This window comes from Lepidochelys kempii, chromosome 3 (assembly GCF_965140285.1).
Source record: "Lepidochelys kempii isolate rLepKem1 chromosome 3, rLepKem1.hap1, whole genome shotgun sequence".
Lineage (NCBI taxonomy): Eukaryota > Metazoa > Chordata > Testudines > Cheloniidae > Lepidochelys > Lepidochelys kempii.
In genome coordinates this window covers 106,681,985-106,696,471 of record NC_136382.1, presented here as the reverse complement: position 1 = coordinate 106,696,471, position 14,487 = coordinate 106,681,985, and the positions used below count along the sequence as shown (strand labels likewise).

General features: G+C 40.5%; 1 protein-coding gene across 1 annotated transcript; it reads right to left on the bottom strand.

Annotated features, from left to right (window-relative positions):
- Positions 1-6,980: 6,980 nt before the first annotated feature.
- Positions 6,981-14,277, bottom strand: SMIM28 (small integral membrane protein 28). The gene is made up of 2 exons (XM_073335217.1): positions 14,167-14,277; positions 6,981-7,349 (listed from the first exon to the last, which is right to left on the bottom strand). Exons 1-2 carry the CDS (start codon positions 14,275-14,277, stop codon positions 6,981-6,983), a joined length of 480 nt encoding a protein of 159 aa, XP_073191318.1.
- Between the last annotated feature and the right edge of the window lie 210 nt (positions 14,278-14,487).

Below are 14,487 nucleotides of genomic sequence, written 5' to 3'. Positions count from 1 at the left end.
AATAAAAAGAGTTAAAACAAAGGCAACTAAAGAAATGTCTATTCATTAATGAACTACATGTTCATAAGATGAGGAGGCTCCTAAGGATTACCCATGAAAACATGGAGCCAGTGAGAGAGTGACAGCAACCAGCTTGAATCTAAACAAACCTGAAAGATGTTTTCCAATAATTTAATGGAAAATAAGAGTATGTAAAAGACTCTGAAGTGAGCGCATGTCCATCCATCTCTATAAGCAAGCTGCCACTGACAGACAAGGAAAAACCTCCCCAAAACGTCAGCATGCATTGGTGAGAGAACAGTAACTTAGCCCTGGTCTACGCTGGGGGTGAGGGAGGGAGGGGAATCAATCTAAGTTACGCAACTTCAGCTACGTGAAAAACGTAGCTGAAGTCGACATACTTAGATCGACTTACCGTGGTGTCTTCACTGCGGTGAGTCGACTTCTGCTGCTCCCCCGTCAACTCCGCCTGCGCCTCTTGCAGCAGTGGAGTACAGGAGTCGATGGGAGAGCGCTCGGGGTGGGGGTGAGGGGATCAATTTATTGTGTCTAGACTAGATGCGATAAATAGATCCCCACTGGATCAATCACTGCCTGTCAATCCAGCAGGTAGCATAGACATACCCTAATACACTGCCAAGGGATTGGATTTATAGCCCTTGTAATGTTTTTATTGGAATACTGAAATGCTGTTTCAATTTAAAAGATTAACAGTTTCTCCTGTTGTTTACCATACATTTTGACCATGTATTCCTGAAGAGGAGACCGGAGCTAAACAGAAGAACAGTGAGATTTAATTGGCCATGGTTCTTAGTATTTTTAATTAGTCTGTTTTAAGACAACTCGCTAAATGGCTTCTTCTAAGTAACTAATTTAAATATTTTCTTCCACTTCATAGGATTTAGTTTAGGTTGCTTGCTTCGTCCAATTATGGACAGTTTAGGTTATTAACTAGACAGATTTTGTCCTTAAATTATTTTGCCATATATAAACTGTTTTAAGTATCTAATGAGATACTAAAACTGAATTCATGGTAATTTGGGGAAACAATATACTTTGGTCTTAACTTACGGAGAGAAAAATGACCCACCAAAGGCAGGTTCACTCTCAAGGGTATAATCTCTCTATTTAAAAAATGTCCACAGAAGAACATACAAAAGAAACTGTAATGGAACTAACAAATTTATCACTTGTATTCTGTCATTCATGTTGTCTTGTTTGTTTTTCATGTTGTTCCTTTAATAATAAAATAGCTATGGTTAATAATTGTGATGATTTTGTTTGGTCCTGATCATGGTGTTTCCTGAGGTATGTAAAAACACCTGTGACTAAATAGTGGGTGGCACGCCTGGAGTTGGTAGTGAGAGAAACAATCCTTAAGAACTGGTCTACCATTTCTTGTTTCTCTGGGCTAAAAATATTTAGTCAACTTTTTAAAAATAAAATGACTTGTCCTTTGCCAGGAAAGAGGGCCTGCAGCTGGGCCTGGGATCAGCTAGCTAACCTCAGCTGCAATCCCTAATCAGTCAGCCTGATTGGCTGAGCAGCACTGCCAGAACTGCTCTTAAACCCAGCAATAACACTTGGCTGGTGGCTGCTCAACGCTTATGCCTGCAACTGAAATGTCTCTTGTGCTTGCCTTGTTCCCTGCCTTGCTCCTTTGCTCAGTTTCTGACTCTGGTTCCTGCCTTCAGCTCTGACCACTAGGCATGCCTGGCCATGTGCTGGTCCATGACAGCATCCAACAATTTAAAGCTACCCCTTTCCACCACACAAAGGTATATTAGTCTTAAAATAACTTTGCTTTAATAATCTAAATGAATGCGTGTTGCATAGGTGAGGAAATGAGTTTTCAGAAATCGCTCTGAACTTGACAGTATCCATTTAACATGGTAATGACAACTTGTTGTATGCAAAACACTTTGTAATGAAAAACAGATATTCCAGACTATGGCTAGAAGATGACATGTTGCATATTTATGCTTTGTTTTGAATGGTGGGCACAGTCAATATACAGAATAATTGTTTCCCCTCTTGTATTACTTTTTTGTATCTGACATAAAAGTGAATTAAATAGAATGGGAATCCAGGGGTGGGATGCAGGAAGCAGGTTTATAAGACGGTTAGCTCTGAACTGGCTTGTGCTCTACTATTTTTCATCCCTGTGCATATCCTTCTTCCTGTTTAGGATGCTTTAGTATGCTAGATGGCTGGTAATGATGCTTTTGAGGAATGGATTCACCCCTAGTGCATGAAAACACAGAAGTCCACAATAAGAAGTAGGTTTACAATAGTGCTGTGCAGCAATTGCTTCACCAGAAGCATACCAAAGGATTGGTGGAGAGATGCTAGTCTGAACCTGCCCCAAATTCAAGGAGAGGTAGGGAAGGCTTTGGAGAGAGACTCTATGCGCTTTTTTTTTTTTTTTTTTCCCTGCCTGGAAGAATTATGGCCCTTGTTTCTCAAGGGTGGTGGATTTAAATATAGGGAAAGCCAGGTGGAAAAACTGCTGCAGTTTCGGAGATGGGCATTAAGGGAAAAAGATACATCCTGGGCTCTTCAGAACTTTGTCTGCTTGGCTGTTCTTAAGTAATGATTTACATACTGGGATGTCTTGTTTGACTTTGAGTATTACAGGCCTGTGTTCTTGTTTTACGCTGGTATTTTATTTTTGACAATGAACTCTCTATTCGATTAGAATGGGAGCTGAGTGAATAGTTCAGGAAAATAAATTTATTTTGACCATTTCACACCCTCTCTTTATTCATTTTCCACAAACATTCATGGAAAAGGCTCAGATTTTATTTACACAAATGTTAGTGGGAAAACTCTTTCTTTCCCTCCCGCAACCCCTCTGCAAGAACTTCTCTGAACTGCTTGAGAGAATCAGACCTCAAGATCCTTATTCACCCCCCTCTTCCTGTTTTTTTACTGAAGCTATGATCATCCAGTCAAGGAAGAGAAATGATACCATGTGATCAATCACATAGTGTGACTCCTTGAATAGCAAATAGCCGTAACTCACAGCAGACCCTTTACAAGCATTCCATAGGCTGAAACTCATTCACGTTGAGCAATGAGTAAATGTCAACATACACATTCATAGGAATTGCAATCTCTTCATGCATAATTTGTGAACAGAAAAGGGACTCCGTTCAATTAATACATTGTTTTCAATGAACTGCTCCCCCAATTCTTATGACAGTAACAATTTTACCTAGAGCTGGGTTTTTAAAAAAATGTTTAATTTATTTTCAGTTTTTCCAAATTAAAACATTTTAATATTTAATTGTTTGGTCAGTTGAGTCTAATGATGGGATTTGTGGGGGGGGAGGGGTGAATTTAAAAACAAAAACAAAAAAAACTTTTTTGGGTAGGTGAAAATCTCTGGTCTTGGGAGAAAAGGGTACTTGTCTAAGAAAAATGTTTGTTCTGTTTTGAACAGCGCTGTCTTCAATCAGCATGGTAATAATGACTCTAAAGAAAAACCACCACCAAGTGTCTATAATCTTTGAAATAAGGCAATAAATATTCTTACTGGCAACTTGTTACAAACCAGAGAATTTTTTAAAATGCATTCACTTAAGTGTTGATGCCTTGAGGCCATTCAGCAATAGTGAAATTTAAAAGCACTGTACCAGAAGCATAGTAGGAATTTTCACTTATAAAGGTAATCTCTTGAACTGTGTTTAAAGTATAGCCGGTCACAGCTAGAGTACTAGTGAATATTCATGAGCTAGCTTGCAGCAAAGAATGGGTGCCAAGGGCCAGTTCAGTGCGCAAACATAAAGCAATTTTATTTAAGAGTTTTTAGTTTATAAGCTCCTACGGTGCAAAGCAGATCTTCAGTCTAGCTCATTTGCTTTCTTATACCCAGAGTAACTAAACTTGCGTTGCTTTTCAACCTGTATGTATTACTGGAGATAAGAACTCTGCACGTACACGACTTTGCACAATGAAGCCTCCATGTGTCAAAAGGAAATAATACAGCACGTACATACAATTAATTTACTCCAGTTTGCATCTTTAGATTCTCAAACTAACCACATCCACATCACTATTTGCACTCTTGTTGGCAGCCTTAGCGGAGAGGCCAAGAAACAGAGATTGGCCTTCAAGCTTTAGGAGGCCTTTTTAATAACTGGGGCACTGCAGTTCGCAAATTCTCCTTGTAAGGACCAGCAAATGCTTATTAGGAGAGCTTATGCACACATCATAGTCTTATTCAGAGCATCTAGCATCTTTTTGGAGAGAGAACTGTACATAATTATCTTTCAAATCACCATGAATTCACTTCCATAAATACTCCACATATCTGCTAAGACTGTAATTTTTAATGAACTCCAAACTTCACCAAATTCAAACAAATGTGCATAAGTGTATAAATAAATAACAATTTTACAGTGGTCTAGGGAGAAGTTTGCAAAACTTATAAAAACGTTCAAAAAACAAATTTCTATTTTTACATAAACTTTGGAAGTGGTGAACAGAAATGAATTTGGAATCTACTGATTGGTGGAGTTCTGAAAATCATGGCTTATCTGTATATTTATTACTTTACTGCATTGTCAGACACAAATCAACTGGATGAGCCTGAGTCATCAAACCTGACCTAAAATAAGTTTGCTTTAGTGATCTAACTGGTCAATAACCATTTAGCACTTAAAAATAAGTACCCACCTACCAACAGGATCAGACAGGTCATGTGCTGAATTGATCTACAATAACTTCATATGATTCTAGAGATGAGTTAATTCACATTTGCGGTGGAGGTATTGATTTTGATTGGAACCATAGTTTTGGGGTTTCTGGATTCAGGCCCATTATGACAAATCAATGTTAATTTACTTAGAATCCACACTTGATATCAAGTAGGCATAATATTAAAATGAAATTATAGGAAAATGAGACTTGACTTAAGTGGGACATTGAAGTGGCTTTAGGCATAACTTCAGCCAGGGACCAATTAATATCTAAAGCAGATACCACTATGTTAGGGCAGGGTGAGAGATGCTAACTCTGAATAAAATACAAAAAGCACTATGTGCAGGGGAAATAAACTGAATTCTGGATGTGCTCTTGTCACCACTGAAATTTGAACAAACATCCATCTTTCAAATGTACATGGGATTACAAACAAATAGGAACCCCAAACTGTTTGTCCAAAGATGGATTTGAGAAAATAATCAGTGAGCAAGAGATTGACAATGACACTCCTCATCTCTTTGGAGAGGACAGCTGTGTAAATACCCTTCTGGGAGATAACTGTCATGACAAGTCACCCTTAATCGTGTAAAATCACTGGCAAATATAACTGGGCCAACTGGAAGTGAAACCTGAGACCAGAGGCTGGGTCTCTGATGCTATCAAGGTAAAGTAACAAGATAGAAACAGCTTGGTGGAGAGGCTGAGTTCTTTAGGGATGTAAACATGTTGCTACTTCAGTCATTTTAGTTAAAAGTCGACCTCTCTAAATGAATTTGCCATTTTAAGGCTAGAGATGTATGCACACCTTACTCCGATGAAGTGAGCTGTAGCTCACGAAAGCTTATGCTCAAATAAATGTGTTAGTCTCTAAGGTGCCACAAGTCCTCCTTTTTTCTTTTTGCGAATACAGACTAACACGGCTGCTACTCTGAAACCTCTCTTGTATTGTGATTTCTCCTGTCATACATTTTGTTTTCAGTAAGATTACTTTTGCGTGATGTTTTTGGGCTGCATTCTGTAAGGGAAATAACCTATATGTCGTTATTGCTTACAGTATGAGTGTCTACATAATAACTCAATTCATAGAATGTTTTCATGAAGCCATTGTATAATTCCTGAGCCCTGACTACGCAAGTGGCTTAGTACTGTTGTAACTGCACAATTGATCAAAAATGGGTACTACTTTTCCTCCACAGTGTGGAATTACATGTTACGGAGTAACATAAATTGCATTTTTTTGTAAGCGTTGTTAGACAGTTGCTGAGTAAACTCCACTGCCCGCATATTTCCTCCAGTTCCTTTAATCCTATTTCTGTATCTAAACACCTAAATTTACATTTGTTTGAAACACAGAATAGTTTTCTCACAGTTTAATTTATTTTTTTTCTAAATCTTTATACATTGCACGTCATGTCCAGCACTGACAGGTTACAGGGTTTGATTTCTTTTTAAACTTTTAAATAACAAAACAAAATAAAACCATCAGCCCCCCCACAACTTATAGGACTGCACATCTGCTTATCAGCTGCATGAATAGCCAGCTGTGCCACCAGTTGCCACGATGTCTGTTTCTACTTAACCCAAAATGTTTGAATCACCTCTGCTCCTTTCTGCTTGTCACACTGAGTCTCATTGCTGCACTGAAAGGCAGACTGCAAAATCTTGATATACTGATTATAGTCCTGTCTCTGAGCCTACTGGTGGTATTCACCAACAATACTTTTTAGGCCTCTTTTCTTGTTCACTTTTCCTGAGATCTGTGTCATTACATTACAGTGAGTTTGTTAATAGAGATGCTTCAAAGTAAGTTACTGCAATTACCAAGAACTCAATTAAAAAAACAAACAAACAAACGAAGAGATTTCTGTGATAAAAGCCCTTTTGGTAATTGGCATATATCCAGTACAGTTTGCCTCCCTTCATAGCTGATAGCCCACATCCTAGATTCAGCTCTCTAAATTGAAGGACACTCACTTAGGTTAATTTAGGAGGTACATCATTCATTTTATCCCCACAATTCCTCTCATCCCACACCAACCTGGTATTTGTTGCTGTGAATTGAGGTTAGAAATGCTGCATCATTAAATGTGTTAAAGTAATCCCACATCAACCCAAGCTCCTTCCTCCATTAATTTTGTTGTTTCCTTGTTTGAAAATTTTGTCACTAATGTTAATGACTAGTGGTCTCATGTTTATGCCTTGACGGGTTGCAAGCTTCAGCCAAAGGTGTTTCCTTAGGAAGTTTATTTACTCTTGGTTGACCAGTGTGTACTCTATTCATAAGGAGGCACTGGATCCTGAGAAAACTCAGTGTGAGCCTCTCCCATAGGAGGTTTCATAGTGGCCTCCTCATAGGATGGAGGCAAGCTTACAGTGAGGAAGGTGGCTTCAGGGAGCAGAGTGGAGTAGTGGAAGTTCTGCTCACTGTTCCAGGGCAGCACCGAAAGGAAATCAGACACATCACGCTCAGGTAGGTGCTCTGGGAGATCAATACTGAAGATCTGCCCCTGGGGGCTAGGTCGCTGGCAGCGGCGATATAGGAAGAGCAGCAGGAATGCCAGGAAGAGCAGCATGGTGGCAGGCAGGATGATGCATAGAAATGGTTCTATGTCCTCTTTGGTGGAGCTGATCTGATGTCTGCTCTGTAATGAAAACAAACAAGGAAACTTCTTCAGTTTGAAATCTCTCTTTTGGCTCCCTTTTTACTTTAACTGTTGGATACATACATCCCCGCTCCTTCATTCACCAAATGCTTCTATTTATTTGGTGATCTCCTATCTTCCATAGTAGCTGTTCTCAAACTGTAGTATGTAGATCAGTGGTCTGCAGAGCCCACCCTGGTAATCCAAAAAATGAAACCCTTTGAGAACCAAGGTCTGGCAGAATTGATGTATTGGGGGTGGGGGAGGAAGGGTTTAGAGGAAGATCTCTCTGAAGTGGTCCACAGAAGGAAAAAGGTCAGACAGCCACTGCATGAAGCCCATAACTTCTGTTTGAGCAATAACATATCTTTGGGCCTGGCAGGATTATATTATTATTGGTGAATGTGGGTAAATGCCAAGTTCACCATACACACAGAAACTGATGAAAAAACATTTTCCACTGATGACCAAAACTTACAGACTGGCAATGTAAGAAAAATGCTGCTTGAGAACTTTAGAGTTTGATATAAGGATATTTACTTTGTGTATATTGACATGATGTCGACAATTTGTGTGTTAACGGTTATAAAGCTTTAACTTTTTGAATCTCAGAATCTACAGTCACAAAATAATTGTCACTTGTCTATTACCTGACCCTCACATAATTTCCAACAACTGTGTAAAAATTTAAGTATTTAAATGGAGAAAAATAAAATGCTTAAAACCAGTAATTTTACTCTGCCACAAAAATTTAAATTGATTAAAAATTGTGGGGGGAAATGCTTAAAAACTGTTGGTTGAAATATTTAAAAAAAAATCGAATTCTGCCAAGCCGACACATTTCTTAGAAAGACATTCAATCATCATTTTAAGGCTTCAAGTGATGGAGAATTCACCACATCCATAGGTAAATTATTCTAATGGTTAGTTACCCTCATTGCTAAAATCTGTGCTTTTTTTCTAGTCTGAATTTGTCTGGCTTCAGCTTCCAACCATTGGCTTTTGTAGTCCCTTCTTCTGCTAGATTAAAGGCCTATCTGCTATCAGACATCTCTTCCCCAGGTGAGTACTTATAGAATGTGATCAGGTCACCTCTTAACCGACTCTTTGATAAACTAAATAGATTGAGCTCCTTAAGATTTTTCCAGACCTCAGATCATTGGTATAGCTTTTCTGAACCCATTCCAATATTTCAATGTCATTTTTGAAGTGTGGACACCAGAACTGGACACCATGTTTCAGTAATGGTCTCTCTAGTGCCATATACAGAGAGAAAATCACCTCCCTACTCCTGCTTGGCATTCCCCTGCTTATATATCCAAAAATTGTGTTTGCCTTTTTAGCCACAGCATTGCACTGGGACCTCATGTTCAATTGTCTATGTACCATGACCCTTCCACCTATACTATTCGGTTATAAATATGCGATCATGAAGAAGTAACAAGTCAGAAGAAAGTAAAATTAAATTTCGGCTCCCTCTAGCAAAATGGAACGTGTAGAACAGTGGTTGTCAACCAGGCATCCAGCAGGGGCCACAAGCAGATTTCAGGGGGGCTGCCGAGCAGGGCCGGCATTAGACTTGCTGGGGCCCAGGGCAGAAAGCTGAAGCCCTACTACAAGGGCCTGAAGCTAGGGTTGCCAGGCATCCGGTTTTCAACCGGAATGCCTGGTTGAAAAGGGACCCTGAACCTTCCGGTCGGCGCCGCCAAATGGGCTGTTAAAAGTCCAGTGGTGGTGCAGCAGGGTACCGGGGCTAAGGCTAGCTCCGCGCAGCTTCAAGAAGTGGCTGCCAGGTCCTTGCGGCCCCTAGGCACATGGGCAGTCAGGGAGGCTCCGCACGCTGCCCCTGCCCCTAGTGCCAGCTCCACAGTTCCCATTGGCCAGAAACTGTGACCAATGGGAGCTGTGGGGGCGGCATCTGCTTCCTGGGAGCCATGGTAAGTACCACCAGGACCCTGTACCTACATTCCCTGTAAGCTGGGCAGCTGGCTCTCAAGGGCCACGCAGGCAAGTGGGGAGAGGTGCCCCTCCCCGGCCCAGGCCCGCCAGAGTTGTCATGGAGAGGCACCTCTTACCCAGCCCCAAGCTGCTGTGGTGAGAGAGGGCTGGGGGGAATCCTCTCTCTCTCTCCACCCCAGCCCCAGGGCAGCCTGTATCCCAAACCCCTCATTTCCAGCCCCACCCCAAACCCCTCAGCCCCACCCCCACCACATGAATTTTGTTATGTGCACCAATGTGAAGGTGATATGTCAAACAAAATATATAACAAAATTCATTCCGCGCATGGAAGTAAAAAAAAAATTAGAGGGAACACTGCCCTGCACCCTGACCCCCTGCCCCAGCCCAGAGCCCCCTCCTGCACCCAAACCCCTCGGCCCCACCCCAGAACTTGTGCCCCCATCTGGAGTCCTCATCCCCCCTGAACCTCAACCCCCTCCCCCAGCCCAGAGGCTTCTCCTGCACCCCCAGCCCAGAGCCCATACCTCCCCCAACACCCCTGTGCCATTCCAGAGCCTTCTCCTGCACCCCAAATCCCTCCTCCCTTGCCCCACTCTAGAGCCCAACCCCTCCAGCCAGAACTCTCACCCCTCCTGCACCCCAACCCCAGCCCAGTGAAAGTGAGTGATGGTGGGAGACAGCAGGTGATGTGGGGTGGGGAGATAGAGTGAGTGGGGCCTTGAGGAAGGGGCGGGGTGGGGCAGGGGTGTCCCGTTTTGTTTGATTAGAAAGTTGGCAACCCTAGTTGGCAACCCTGGGGCCCAAGTCTCTTCTCCCCCCCCCCCCAAAAAAAAGGGGGGCTGAAGTTGAATCCTGACTACCTCAGCTTTGCAGGGCCCCGTGTGGTGTGGGGCACTGGGCAATTGCCCTGATTGCTACCCCCTAACGCGGGGCCTGGTTTTTATATGCAGAAAAATAGCTGTGGCACAGGTGGGCCTTAGAGTTTTTATAGCATGTTGTGGGGGCCTCAAAGAGAGAGAGATTGAGAATCCCTGACTTAAACCAAACTTTTTTTCCAGGTGGTTGCTAATTGTGTCCTCATTTTCTGAGTGCCTGACATGAGGACTTGGGGTTTGGAGAGCCCAAATTAGGGGACATTTTGATCCTAATCTCTGTCTCAGTTTCCCAGTTGTAGTAATACCCCCTCATCTCCCTGGGGTGTATGAAAATAAATTCTTTCATATCTGTAAAACACTCAGATACTGTAGTGATGAACACCATACAATAGCCTATGAGGAATTAATAATTCAAACCTTGCTCTGAAGATTGAATAGTTTATAGTAAATAGGGCCTGGGGCCACACCAAATAATGAGAAAACAGTGTATTGAATGCTGCTCATTAAATGAGCACTGTCCATCCTGTCCTCTGGATGAGGCAGGGCACCTCTGGAAAAAGAGCACATGATCATGTCATGACAAAACTATCATAATGTGTGCACACACAAGGGGACTAAATTAAGGTTTTACAGGCAACTTTACCTCTGACATTTCCCAACTTTCGGGGGCTTGACTTTGAGCGCATAATATTATTTTGGTGTAGTTTTGTGTGTTGAATATAGATACTAAAATATGAACTAGCTGGTATTCAAAATGATCAGTCTGGTTTTGTCTCTTTGAATTTGAGGGGGAGGGGCAATGGATTCCTCTTTCAAAACTGATCGAGAGGTTAAGGACCAGATTATCAACCGTCTAGCCCTTTGTGTAATTACTTACACCAGTGAAAAGCTGGTGTAAATCACTACCATGCCTATTCAGTAACGTTTCACATCTCTGCATTTGCTTTGCACAGATAAAAAAGACTCCCCAAGGGAAGTATGTTGTGAAGAATCAGGTTCTAGGTAACTAATGCATTATTTGGATATTTTTAATCAAAAGTGCATTATTAAGGCCAGGGCTGCAGTCCTCACTTGAGTCATAATTCACATTTGACCTCTTTGTCTGGGATACAGAAGAGGAGAGATTATTTTGATATGCCTCTTGCCAAACACTTTACATTATCTTTGTAAACACTAGAGAGATTGATCCAAGAATCATTTAGAGCTAGTAAATTTCTTATAGGCATACCTGAATACTAAAAACCTATCTCCTGGAAAAGAGTATTTGGAGACTATTTGATTTATCTGTTATAGACTTTCTATATCCCCTTTTCTTAAATTATTTCATTATTATTTTTATTGTTACTAAAGAAAGCTGCATGATATAAAGACTTGTCTGTCCCTTTAAGAAGCAAAGTATTTCATGTAGATCTATTTGAAAAAGTTTTGAACAGAAATATTTTCATGCAATTTAAAAAAAAAATCTATTTTCCTCCAAAGTGCTGAGAAGCGAAATAGCAGAAATGTACAAGTGCATGGGTACCAGAAAGTGAAACTGTCTAAAAACAAATAACACTAAGTTGCAGTGTCTAGATGAAAAAGCAAAGAACATGCACTGAGAAACTCCTTAAAATTTAAATGATGGCATTCTCTGGACTCATTTGCTCCTGCTGCTTGTCCTTTATTTATTTCATAGAGTCTAAGGCCTGAACACTGTGGTCATCTAGCTTGACCTCCTGTATAACACACGCGACTTCCCAAACTAGAGCATATCTCTTAGGAAAACAGCCGATCTTGATTTTTTTAGAATTGCCAGTGAGGAAAGATCCGCCATGACCCTTGGTAAATTCTTCCACTGATGCCAACAGCCTCTGTGTGTGATGACATAGTTAGTTGTTGTGGATATTATGATATCCTAAATAAAGGATTATGACTTTGAGTGAGAAAGAAGCAACAGGAGCAGATGAGCTTCTCTTCTATTCATGAGAAATGGCCTTTGTAATAAAGGAAGGGGGAAGGAGAAACTAAGAAAATTGTGAGAGACACTTCAAAAATTGGTTTCAGAGTAGCAGCCGTGTTAGTCTGTATTCACAAAAAGAAAAGGGGTACTTGTGGCACCTTAGAGACTAAAAATTAAGTTTCCATTGGCATACACTGGTTTATAGAGCTTCAAACATAAATGAAATTACTTGGGCATTTTAAATAACTTCCTGTGAAATGTATCCTCTCTCCCTTAATTTACATCCCACGAGGAACGGAAAGAAAGGGTTAAGTTTCAAACAACTGAGCACTGGAAAGGAACATAAGGAGTAAAGCCTTTCATTACAAGTCAGCCTGTACTTGTTTTAACATGCTGGGTATGCACTACTGCCAGCTTGCCAGTTACATGACCTTTGTCAGTTTGGATGGGCTTTTCACCCATCTTAGTTGGTAAAGGAATGAAACATAGAGAACAGATGAGTTTGTATGCCATTTCCATAAGGAGGAACTCAATTGTCAACTCTATTTAGATAAAATAAAACTTGTCACTATCCACAGACAGACTCATTGTAGATGATGACTTAATAAGGGAAGTTATGAGAAGGTGTGCCCCCTAGAATGATGTAGGGGTGGAAAGGAGATGCCTGGTTGCTGAGTTCCTACTAAAATTATTATTTTAAATGCTGCTATATTGCTAATGATTTATTAGGACACCCAGAGCCTTGGATAGTATATTTGAATTATTTTAAATCTAAATATATATGAAACAGGAGACGGACTGAATGATGAATTGAATATATTCATGCTTTTTTAAGGAGTCGCAGGCGATAAACAAGAAGGCAGAATTTCCAAAACTTCCAATCAGAAGTCATTTGGATTTGTGCTCCTAACTCACTTAGGCACCCTTGAAAAATGTCACCTTCATTTTTTAATAGGTTTCTTTTATTTTTTTTAAAAAGTTTTCACAGCATTATTGAATGTTAAATTGATTGACACAGAAAATATTCATTTGATGTGTATCTATATAAATATGTAATGTATAAAATCCTATTTTAATAGTAATTATCTGTCTATATAAACATTATTTTGTTACAGAGTAACGTTAATCTCAATTTTCAAAGTTATTCATATGCCTGTTAGCATGGAAGCACAACAGGAGTGAGTTTGTTTGTTGCAAAGAATTTATATTTTATTTTTCATCACGGGTCACTTTTGTTGACAAAAGGATGTTCGTTTAACAGGATGAAGGCTTTGCCATCTATTATTGTTCTGGTAGTGCCAGTAATGGGCTAGTTCTGTTTAACTTAATCTGGAATTAGTTACCATCTCAGGGACATAAAAAACCCCACTTTCCTTATTTTATTTTGTTCCAGTGTGCTTGATGTCTTGTTTGCTGCAGCTTTCAATCTCATTCCTGGTGTAACTCTGCTCAAGTTGATGGATTTACATCAGGGTTAACCTTGCACCTTTAAAGCGGAGACTGGTTTCAGTACATCCCAGGCAACAATGGAAAAGCAGGCTGTGTTTTCATCTCTGACAGACGTTTCCCTTCCCCCACATCCCTACATATTTCCCCTCCACTAAGAAGTAATCATTGTAAAGCTTAGAGAACAAGAGTTCATTGCTGAGTACTACTCACTCTAACAGCTGTAGAAGGGCTTCTAGGGATCAGAGCCAAAGAGTGTGTGTGTATCTATTTAAAAACAAAAGAAAGGAAGTATAAAATGTAGAATGCAGCATACTCATTTTTTAATTCATTTGGAAAATGAAACTTCTTTTGCTGCCTATAACTGCAAGTTTTTCCTTAAGTTTTAAAGCTTAAATATATTTGTGTTTTTGTAGGAGAAAAGCAAGCTAAATGCAATGAGGAAATTCATCAACTTTCTGTAATTAAATGCTATCTCTGTTTCCATTGGTATAAATTCTACTGTCCCAACATCCAGTCATTACCACTGTCACATACACCAAGGCATTTCACAAAAAAAGCCAAAGAACATTGCCAAAAGAGAAGCCATGGTACTGACCTGCAACTGTGTTTCCAGAAGTGGCACACCTGGTTCACTAGTTAACCAGTCGTAGTTTCCCCTGTCAGCATGTCCAAATTTCCTCCAGCTGCTACCTAAGAGCCACCTCATGCTTTCATTAACCTGAAACTCCGTTTTAGTCCTTCCACCTTGCTTCACAGCTTTAACCAGTGCCCTCACCTCTTAGTCCAGACCCAGATGGGAAGCTCTCAGCTAATGATCCTTTATAAATTCTTCCCTGTTGACAGTGGTGAGGAGGGGAAAGAGTGAAAAACCAACCAAATAGATCTCAGATGCTACTCTCAGTTCCAACTCAATCTC